Raw genomic sequence first — 12,122 nt, 5'->3', positions numbered from 1 at the left:
AGTTAATAAGTTAGTGTTACGTAGTGTTGAAAACGTCAAAAAAACAAAACAAAATTTTTGATTTTCAATTTTGACGGGAAGACAACACAAGGGTTAACCAGGATAAAAATATTACTTGAGATTAAAAATCTCTTTTACAAGAGTGTCCTCGCAAGTGGCAGGAGCATGGTTTCAAATAGACAGAGACCCTAACCCAACCTACCCCTAACCCCTAACCCAACCCTTTTGCTCCAGTAAATACATAGACACACATATTCAAACAACAATGTCGTTCCACTTCCAGGATTGCTCTGTTGCCACCCCAAAACAAGTTCCTTCCGAGCTTATTTTTGCAGCGGCACCGCGGAGAAGCTGATTGGTTTAAACAAATGCCAATAAACCCAAGCAGGTTTTCCTCCCATCCCAGAATGCTATGTGGACTCTAGTCCAGTGTGCTTTGGAGGGGGGTCTAGCAAAGCGAGACTAGTGTTAAAGTACCTTCTTCCATCTGCCCCAGTGCCTTCAGTTCTCCTACAGCTACACTGGCTTGTACCTGACCACTTTAGTCACATTTTTAGCTATTTCCTACTTTTTTAATTACACAGTGGAAATAATTTTAAAAAGGGGTAATCTTAATTTTAAAGACCTATTTTTATTAAAAACTACTGTACCTTTTCTAAACATTGTTACAGCAAATACTTCATTCTTATTTAAAAAGTACAAAATGAAAACTACCAAACCTCATCTGGAAACTTAATTTAAAACTGAAATATCAGGGTTATGATATCAATATTGAGGAAAATATTGTACACATTGCATTATGCAAACACAAACAACTTATTGTTATTATTAATATTCTTATTAGTTACTCATTGGCACTCTTTTTTAATTTTGGTGTAGATGAAAATGTACAAAGAAGTTTTTTTGATTCCTGTTAATACTGTTATTCCTCTCAATACAATATATAATTATTTCAAAAATCCTTTTATAGTTTTACAATTATATATAGGTTTTCATTTTATATATTTATTCTGTTCTTGGCTTTTATTATCAGGCGTGTCTCTGAGTGATTATTAGTGATTTTGGTTCACGCTTACCATTGAACTCAGCCAGCTGACGCTCACCCTGCAGTCTCTCATCAGTCACTCTGAGTCCCAGCTTAAACTTCAGGTTGGTCTCGCTGCAGAGAAAAAAGACTAATACTTCAAAAAAAGACTGAAAACCAAACCCAGAGGACAGCAGAACCAGAGCTTAACAAAATGAAGTTCATTATATTTCAATTAAGATGGAAAGAATAAAAAAATAAAAAAAGACTCTGCATGTTAGGATACCTTGATCAGTCTGGATAAATAAAGCTTATTTATGAAAACAATTTATAATAATTATCTGATGCAAGTTGCATACAACAAACTGTACATTTACTGTAAAATAGATCCTGCAGGTCTGTTGATTTAAAGGCGTTTCCCACTTAATCACAGAAGATATGCATACACTGGCCACATGGGCGAGCCTGGCAAAGGTTCTTTACACATTTACTCTCCTCTTATAGGTGAGTAATGTGTTGACTCTTGACAAAACTACAGATCAAACAACAACTTACCAGAGCAAAGAACACTGCTCCAGCAGTCACTCCATACAGAATATATTTCATTATACATATTTGAATGTGACAACTTATATATCACAGATCAAAACTAAAATGGTCATAACACAAAATTAAAATAAAAGATACAAATATCTTATTTTGGTTAACCTACCCGTCAAGCTCAGCTGTTTCTACATAGCACAGGCTGTTTGGGTTGGAGCTGGATAACAGCAGGATGTCTGCCTGAAGAGAATAAAAGATACACATTAAAAATGTATGTAAAATTGCATATTCTGGTGTATTTCTGCCAGGCTTTAAGTGTGCTCGGTGTTAACCACCTCTTTGGCCATCCCTGTCTCAAACCATAGAGAGCATTGTTGTAACATCAGCTGATTTTACAGCCTTTGATTTCGTCAAAAACCATTTACAGCAATGGCTCAATGCATCTTTGCTTGACTGGGTCAAATTTTACCTTTTAAAATTGAGCTTTTTGTTCAAAACATGTGATTTTATCTCTTTGTCTCATCACGTTACTTGGTAAATGCCACAGGGTTCCATTTTGGGTCCTATATTCTTTTTAGTTTTATAATTTGTAAACCTGCTACATTTTAAAGTACTGGACAATATTTTTTTCAAAGAAATATCTAAAAAGTAATTTTATTTTTGTCAGATGACTTGTTAAATATTACCAGTAATCCATATTTTGCAATCATCTTGTTAAAAAAAAATGTGATTTTATCTTTTTGTCTCACCACATTACTTGGTGAGTGCCACAGGGTTCCATTTTAGGTCCTATATTTTTTTTGTATATGCTCTGAATTTGTTACATTCTCTGCAGTTCTACATAGCTGATGCCTCTTAGAATGTGTCTTACTGACATCAAATGTTGGAAATCACACATTTTCCTGCAGTTTAATGAAAACTGCAACAAAACTATGGGATATATTCACACACACACACACACACACACACACACACACACACACAACACACACCCACACACAACCAACGGAAGGGGAGGGGGGGGCACACACACACACACACACACACACACACACACACACACACACACACACATGATTCAGTCATACTTTCTTTTACAAAGAAATATATCTGTCAGTTTACTTGTTAAATATTACCAGTAATCCATATTTTGCAATCAGCTTGCTGACCATGAAACTAAACCGATCTACAGCCGTTAGCCACGTTATCACAAGTTAGCTAGGCCACAGGACACCCATCTGACAGATGTAACCCGGTAATGTTCTGTATAACTATGAGCTTATGAAAATTAAAAAGAAAACTAAGAATTTTCTTAAAGTTGACTAGCTATTTATTTTATGTTTGAGAGACTTTTCCTGATGGTATCAAGGTGCCCCAGTGTGTCAGCTTAAAATGGCAGGAGGTCACACATGCCTGTTGAAACAATAACACCGACAACTAAAAAGGTTGCTGTAGGCTAAATCCTCTTACTGGAATAAAGTCGTTCTTCTTCATTCGAACAACATCTCCAACTTGCATGTTCCTCCACTTTGTCTCTTGAAACCTGTGGCAGAGATCAATCACAGTTTATGTTCTCATCACTTTTTAAGGACAAGGAAGTCATAACAAAAAACAAATGCAACCATCCAGAAAACACACAAAAACCAGTCAAACACACAGATGGATAGAACAAAGCTGAAGGCTTAACATTAATAGTAATAATTCCTGTACACAAATGACTAGTTGATGCCAGGATTACAGTTCTGGCAAAGTTTTAACCAGAACTTTACTTAGCTATAACAGGTGGGCCCAGGTACACTAAATATAAATAAATATGAATCCTGCTTTCAACTGGCAGGTAGGGAATTCCAGAGGGTTGCGCCTATAATTGAGGATGCAGTGTATGCAAAACAGCTCTTTAAGTCTGTAAATCTACAATTTCTTTCTGATAATAATGCTGGGCGATATGTAGAAAATCAAATATCACAATATTTTTGAACAAATACCTCAATATTGTAGAGTTGACTACTGGTGCTTTCACAAAATATTTACTATATTTTTGATAAATAATCATCAGTAATGTGGATATAATGACTAAGTGGGTAAAGGCAAATTATAGAACAGCTACAACAGTCTGGTAAGGTCAGAAAATTCCAGTAAATCACTTTACTGGAATGCAGTCTTTAAAACCAGGAAAAGACACCACTTATGACCTATTACAATATCCAAAATCTAAGACAATATCTGGTCTCGTATCACAATATTGATTTAATATCGATGTATTGCCCAACTCTGATATACTTTGAGCGTTAGTAGCAGTATAGCGATAGTCTAAACATGAGTGCTGAAAATGGGTAGCCTGAAATTTTCATACTTAGATTCTAGTCAGAATATGGGTCTGATACTCTTCCATTGGGCTGGGATTATGGGGCGTGTTCCAACTGAACCAGGAAAGAAAATGCCTCTACACTCAAATGGATAGACCTACAACCAATCAGAGCAACGGAACTCAAGTCAACACCAATGAGACGAGACCTACTGTCCATGGACAAAACGAGACAAAGTATCGTTTCCAGAGCAACCTCTTTGCAATTCCATCCTAACTTCCGACTTTTAGAGTTTTTTGTAGCTGGACATATTTTTCATGATGAATCGGAGATCACATTTTATTTCTCCTTGGCAGACTTGAACAGCTGAGTCGCAGCAACATCATCAGCTGGTTTGAGTTGTCAATATCTTCTATACCATGATGACGCGATGGCGGAATCTACACACCTCAATTCTCCAAATTCAATCCAAGAGCTCTTTGGTGACATGGTTGATTACATTACTGTTGATCATCTGTCCATCAAGCCCGCCCTGACAATCTGATTGGTCCAAACACCTCTGGTTAGAGCATAGATGCTCCACAACGGATCAAGTCTAGACCGACCTTCCCATCCTCAAATGTGGTGGCCGGGGCTAAATTCGTCTGGCATCCAGGCTAGAAAATGGGTAAAGCTATGCGAGAAAGTGTGAGGTTTGAAATAATTAATTTATCAAAACTAAGAAGATTGCACTTCTATAGGATGTCATGACAAATCTTAGTGGTGTATTAATATCTTAGGTATTATAAGTTGTCAACCTAGGACTCGAGCTACTGACATTTCTCACAAACGGTGTCAGTTTTAAAAGATGTGAATATCTTGTTTTATAAATCAAAGCAACAGGAACATTAATTTTTGCTGACCTGCCATCAAGCAGGACCTCACACTTCCTGTTGTTGATCTCCTTGTCCATCCTGTGCCGCGCCTGGTAGAAAAAGGTCAGAGCAAACTGGATTATACTATAATATAATACTTAATAATATTGTACATACTTTTGATTAAAAAAAAGGCTAAATTTTAGCGGACTGAAATAACTTAAATTCCACTGGCTGTTATCTCAAAGTAGCTAAAACCTGAGCTTGAAGTAGTTCCTCAAAAAAAAAAACAAATCCAAAAATCAAGGTTTACTTAGAAAAATCTCAGAAAAAAATCTACTAACAATAAAAATAAAGAACACACTGCATAATCCACTTCTGGTTATCTCTTATCTTTGCCTAACAGACTCACGAGACACAATGGAAAAATAAGACATTAACCCACCGCTAACTTTTTACATTTATATTTGTGATGCATGCCGTTACCCGATCCATACCTGATCTGGCATTGTACATATTGTTTATATTTTTGGATTTGCACTTTTCCCACTTTGTATGTGGATGAAGAAGGTTTCATCCTTTTCCAAAGGGTAGTTTCCAAAGTCTTACCAGATCGTCCACCAGGTCTTTGATGGCAGTGACTCCAAGCACCACGACTAGAGGAATCAGCGTGGTGTACCAGGGCAGAGTAGAAATGTCTGGAATGATCTAACAAAACAAAAAACACACACATGTGATGGCACTTGTTCCTTGTTTTTTGTAACAATGTAAGTCAGAAGACAGGTGGTTCATCCATTTTGATTTTTTTGATGTACCTGTAAGATTAGCAGAGCCAGGAAATAGAGGTTGGCAACTCTCTTAAACTGCTCGTACAGGTTCAGAGGGAGGAAGGTGAGAACGTTGTACTTGTACGTCGTGATGGCGTTTCCCTGCACAGGAGAAACACATAGCAGTCAGTGATTAGCGCAGAAGCAGTTGGTATTTTGTCCTGTGCTGTTTAACTACAGAAAATAGACCCCTTAAAGGGGAAGTCTACCAATTATACACATCAGCTGGCAAAAGGATTCTCGCCATACCATGAGATCGGGCCAGAATCATGGGTAACATATTCAAAAATCCATCATGTCAGGCTTCAAGCAATGCATTTGTGTCTGACTGTTTGCAACAATGGCGGATGTGACAGCTCTCAATGATTCATCCAATCGCCTGCCAGGTTTGGTTTTTTTAAAGTGCCTGCCCTTTTACAAACAGTTTCCAATGATAGCTTCTCAAGCTATATCATGATTCTGTCTAACAAGTCATCTGGAACATCAGGTTATGGCTCGGGAGGAGCTTCTGAAAAAATAACCCTTATGTCATCTGGGTTATTTCAGCTTGGGCTTGGATACAACACATTTTAACCCTCATGTTGTCCTTGGGTCAAATTGACCCATTTTCCTTTATCAATTTTCTTTTAAATTCTCCAAAATAACATGATTGATTCCACCCAACGCTCTTTGGCAAGTACAAATCTCTACTTTCATTCATTTTGGGGCGTCTTATTCAATTTTATAGCATTTGAAAAACAAATTAAAGTGGCTTTGAGAAAGTATTGAGTAGAAGTTGACATGTTCCAGTCTGTGACTATCCATCAACATACATTCTTTTAATTTTAGTCAAATGAATTTCCTAATTTCTGCGTTTCTAACTCAAACAGTAGGGATAATTTCCTATAAGTAAGCGTTACGTAGTGTTGAAAACATTGAAAAACGCGTCCAAAGTGTTAAAAAAAAAAAGAACAAAAACGTAAGAAATTTTTTTTTTTTAAGTCGATAAAAAGCATCAACAAAAGTTTTGATTTTAAATTTTGACGGGAAGACAACACAAGGGTTAAACTAAGTCTGGTTTTACAAACTGGAGTTTGAAAGACATGGGAGCTAACAGGGAGGGTAATGAAAACTTACTTACTTACAGAGATGCATTATGGGAAATAATTAGGATCCAAAATTTCGACCCATGCTAATAGGATTTTATGAATCCTCCAATTTTATGGAAATCCAATAGTAAAACCACAGGAGTAATCATACATTTTTCAGGGTTTACAGACAAATCAATGTAATGAATTTACTATTGTCCAACAATTTATCCTCTTCAAAAGTCAGTATGTTTGAAGAATTTCAGCTTTCTATAATATGTAAGCTGAATATGTTTAAAGCAGTACAGAACTCCACTAAATCAAGTACAACACCCATTGATTCACATGCTTCCCCCTTATCTTAAATTTTCTCTACATATTAACAATAAAAACAGTACAGTAAAACATAATAGCATCAATAAAGCACAAACAGCTCTTAACATATCAAACATGACCTTTCAGTAGGCTTCCTTGTTGGAATTAGATCAAATATTGTACTAGACCTGGCTCTATTACAGCCATGTAGTATGCAGGTCAGTTGATGCTTACTAATGTCCATTGTACACATCATTTTGTTCAGTTAAAAAATAAATTCAGCCTCCAAAGTTGAGGAACAGAAACTTATTACTTTCTTACTGACTCTTGCAGGTTTGAATTTTTATCAGTGTGACTAGTAAATGTCTTTTCAGCTTCTAATTTTACCCGTTTTCAGTAAAAAAAAAAAAAAAAATATCTAAAAAACATTGGAGAAAAAAACATAAAAAAGCACCTTTTCTATTCCTTTCTTTTTGTTTCCTCTTGTTTTACACTAAATGTTACTATCCTGTGTCGTTTTTACTGTAACTCCAACGTGCCTAATGGACTGCAGATGGAAATTTGCCCTCGGGCTACAATCTGGCACATTTACATGTACTGTTGTACTTGTTCATCAATGTGCATTGTCCTGAATTAATAAATTAAAAGTTAAGATTGCGTGTTTACGCGCACGCTTGACAACTGTAAGGCATAACTTATGTTGTCAGTTCATTTAAGCCTGTTGCTGTGTGGGTCTATAGTTCTTGCAAATTTAAATTAAGTTAACTGGGGATTTTTGATGTGTTGTTTTGTTTGCGTTCAACACCTGCTAGCTAAATTGCAGCTGGCTGTTGATTCAATAATAGCGGACTGTGAACGCCCTTGCTCAGTTAGGATTTTAAGTGCATTATGAAGTGGGTACACGCATTAAGAAATGTAATAAAGTGGGTTTACTTTTATTTGGAAGTATATTATTATATACATACACACACATATATCCAACATATATAATATATAGATATATAAATAATATAGATATAAATAAATAATAAATTATACAATATATAATATAAATACATAACATACATACTACACATACACTATACACACACATATATACACACACACACATATACACACACACCCCCACACACCCACACACACACACACACACACACACACACTATATAAGACAATATATACAACATGACTAATTATACAATATAAACATAAACACATATATATATCACATACATTTATACATTATACACAACATAACAGAATACATATAACTACAAATATATATCACACAAACAATATATATACATCACACATAAGATATAGATATATAACAACCACACACCACACCACACAACAACACACACGAGTATATACACATACATAAGTACAACATATTACACACATACAGTATTATACACATACATATAATAACATATTAATCATACATATTATAATACATATACGTATATCACATAAATATATATACACATAAACATATATATTACACACACCATATAATATACACATGATATATATATTCATATACACACATATACATATATATATATATATACACTATCACCTATTACACATATACACATATTAACATACACATATATATACATATATTATAACATAACAAATATACATCATATATACAACACACATACCATATAGATACACACACCAAACTACACACACATAATACACACCCACACACACCACATATATACACACACACACATATATAGTACACACACACATACTATAGTATCACACCAACATACATCATATATACATATATATATATACACACAATATATATATAACATACACATACACCAAACATATATAATATTACACATATATATATACACAACAATATATATACAACACACGCATGTGTATGGTAGCCTTACAATGTAAATACCCAAACACACACAACACACACACACACACACACACACCACACACACACACACACACACACACACACACACACACACACACACACACACACACACACACACACACACACACACACACACACACACACACACACACACACACACACACACACACACAAACACAACCACACACAACACACACACACACACACACACACACACACACACACACACACACACACACGGCTCAATATCTAAATAATTTTTGACAATGTGGATGAGGTCATTAAAATTGGAGGGCCGTCATATTCCTTTGAGCCAGATTATTAGATAACGGTAGGCATATTGCGGATCTAACGTTAAGTCACGCTGGACAAAACACCCAGGTAAACCAGACAATATGCCCTGCAGCTTCAAGCACAATTCGTTTGGGTACAAGCGTTACATTTTGGAAAATAGAGGGGATTCTGAACAGCGGTGGCTACTTGATATGCACGTGCTATCTTTATGTTCACGTATTCATTCTTGATGATGATGCTGGTTGTATTCTGGCCCTCTGCAAAATGTAACTGATGACCCCTGCTCTTGGACTAGGTATACATTATGTAAAATTGCACAATGGTGTAGTATTAGGCCTACACGCAATTTCTTTGGATTGACATTGATGAAAATATTTGGTATACCAGTTATACCATAAAATAGGATGAGAAATATTATTGTTTAATTACAATTCTATACAAGGATATTGAATAGGGTAATACAATACAGTAGTTTATATGGGAGTTAAAAAGCCACTTTGTGACATTTGTACACAAATTACTTCTTTTTTTAATTACTTCAATATTTTACATTTACGTTTCTATTATCATAAGCATATTTTTGCCATGACGACTAAATTTTACGTTGATGATCATTAACTGATTTTTATTTAGTGATCAGAAACAAAGTAAGTGATAAAATGGAAGTTAATGCATGACCCCTTATGATCTTGTAGATAATACAAAGGCAGAGTACAGTAATTTTCAAATAAGGGTCAAAGGTCAAGTTTGAGTTTAAGATTTTTATGTAGATAGATATCTTAAAAAAACTAAGTATTGCCATATTTTCAATATCCTGCCTACAACTCATTTGGCCGGACAACAACATAAATTTAAAGTCATTTAATGGTCATTTAAAGGTCTTAAGGAGTTAAGGTCTTTTGGCTTATGTGTTTTTTTCATGATGTTAAACTGTTGACCACTTTTTGTAATGTTAAAATAAAGGAATTAATGTTGAAGTAGCCAATTAGTATTTATTTATTTATTTTTTTTACACACACACACTGTGGTATCGACTTTGGTATTGAGTATGGTGCACTTTTGGTAGTATCGGTGCAGACTACTAGATTTTTGATATTGTGACATCCCTAGTTGATTGTGATGTAAAATTCCTGCAACTAATGATGGCTTTAAAGGAAGAAAATATTTATTCATATTTCTACTCTGATATTTATATACTCTTCCAACTGTAACACAGAATTCCACAGAATTTCCCTTTGGGGATCAATAAACTATTTCTAATTCTTAAATCAATGACGGTTGGAGGATTCAAATAATTTTGTCAACTTGATAAATAGCTTGTTTAAAACATGCAAAACCCAAACTTGTCCTGCTCTTTGTCCAGGGTGTGTCAGTGTGTGTTTGGGATCAGGGTCTACCAGGACCAACAAGAAAAGATTGGCAAGATTGGCTTGCTGCTCAATCACAGGAGCACTTTCAGTGATAGACTCATTCTCCCAAAATGCACCACAGAGCGCCACAGGAAGTCATTCCTGCCTGTGGCCATCAAACTTTATAACTCCTCCCTCTAAGTGTCCGACACACAGACACTTAGAGGGGTTGAAACTGGACATTATTATCTGTTTTGTGCAATAACACTGGCTCTTAATGTGTGCAATACTCAACTGCTACTATTATTATTATTATTATTATTATTATTTCTTTTCACCATTGCAACACCTTAATTATGTTATTTATGTAAATACTGTATCATAATATACCTTTAACTATGTAAATATCCACACTCCTTATATTTCTTTATTTCTTTATTTATATTTCTTATATTTCTAACATCTGAGCAACTGTAACACAGTTTCCCTTCGGGGATCAATAAAGTATTTCTGATTCTGAAGAAAGGAGGATAAAGACTCCTTCAGTACATGAAATTGGGTTATGACTTACAGAGTATCTGCTCTTCTTGATGCACAGGAAGACCTTTTTCTGAAATTCTGGCAGGTGGTGATAAGGTCGGTCATTGGCTTTCACCTTCCACGCCATCTCTGAAAAAGAAAACATGAAAAAATTGGTTATTTTTTATTTATTCTTTTTACATACATATAAGTAGGGGTGACCCCGAATAGTGGAATATTGGATCCTTCAAACGAAGGAGCCTGATTACAGTTTAAGTCATTTTGGCTATTTGGGAGTGCTCAATGTTGAATTTTTACATATAACAACCTGTTTTCTCCCAGTTAGCTTACATACAGCATGTTATGATATAAAATTCAACATGACCCCCCCCCTTAACAGAACTTAAAATACATGTACGTGTTCAATTATTTATGATGAATCTGAATATTATAATTAAATGGATACTTAACCCTTGTGTTGTCCTTGGGTCAAATTGACCTGTTTCAAAGTGTTTTATATCAGAAATATGGACTTCTTTCAACTACATTGCCCAAAAATAACATTGATGATTCCATACAACATTCTTCAGGTAAAATTAATGATTACCTTCATTGAATTTTTGGGGTGTTTTATTTAATCTTATAGCATTTGAATTCTTTTTTTTGTAATGGTTTCAAAACAATATTTGGACTAAACTTGAAATATACCCATCTGTGATCCACTGAACATCCTCTGATCTTAACTATTAGTCAAAATAATTCATAATTTCTGCCTTTTTACCTAAAATCATATATATAAATTTGATATAAATGAGGTTTGTTGACCATGAATTCCAGGAATAAGTGCAAAACCTGTTATTAAACCAGCTCAGGTTTTTTTTAAAGCGCCAAAAGCATGGGAAAAAGTGACAAATAAATCAGAAAAAGCAACAAAAACCTCAGAAAAGCACCAAAAAAAAATGTTAATTTTCAATTTTGACCTGGAAGGACAAGTTAATGGATGTATGGACGACAACATAAGGGTTAATACAATACATTATTAACAGAAACAATGTACACAAATCGAAAGTATTTTAATGTTGCTTTGGGACAAAGTGAGACTATCCTCCAAT

The 12,122-nt window shown here is 34.9% G+C and overlaps 1 protein-coding gene across 1 annotated transcript in view; it reads right to left on the bottom strand.

Annotated features, from left to right (window-relative positions):
* The window catches only part of atp8b1 (ATPase phospholipid transporting 8B1), a 55,270-nt gene that overhangs the window by 23,468 nt on the left and 19,680 nt on the right, over positions 1 to 12,122 (bottom strand). Inside the window, exons 3-9 of the mRNA XM_032539488.1 lie at positions 11,063 to 11,160; positions 5,543 to 5,656; positions 5,337 to 5,435; positions 4,776 to 4,837; positions 3,038 to 3,110; positions 1,737 to 1,807; positions 1,077 to 1,159 (exon numbers count right to left, since the gene is read on the bottom strand). Coding sequence (XP_032395379.1) covers positions 1,077 to 1,159; positions 1,737 to 1,807; positions 3,038 to 3,110; positions 4,776 to 4,837; positions 5,337 to 5,435; positions 5,543 to 5,656; positions 11,063 to 11,160 — 600 coding nt within the window. The remainder of the gene's footprint in view (positions 1 to 1,076; positions 1,160 to 1,736; positions 1,808 to 3,037; positions 3,111 to 4,775; positions 4,838 to 5,336; positions 5,436 to 5,542; positions 5,657 to 11,062; positions 11,161 to 12,122) is intronic.

This window comes from Etheostoma spectabile, chromosome 16, assembly GCF_008692095.1.
Source record: "Etheostoma spectabile isolate EspeVRDwgs_2016 chromosome 16, UIUC_Espe_1.0, whole genome shotgun sequence".
In the NCBI taxonomy this organism is placed as follows: domain Eukaryota; kingdom Metazoa; phylum Chordata; class Actinopteri; order Perciformes; family Percidae; genus Etheostoma; species Etheostoma spectabile.
Note: the sequence above shows the minus strand (reverse complement) of the source record. Positions and strands in the feature narration are given on the sequence as shown.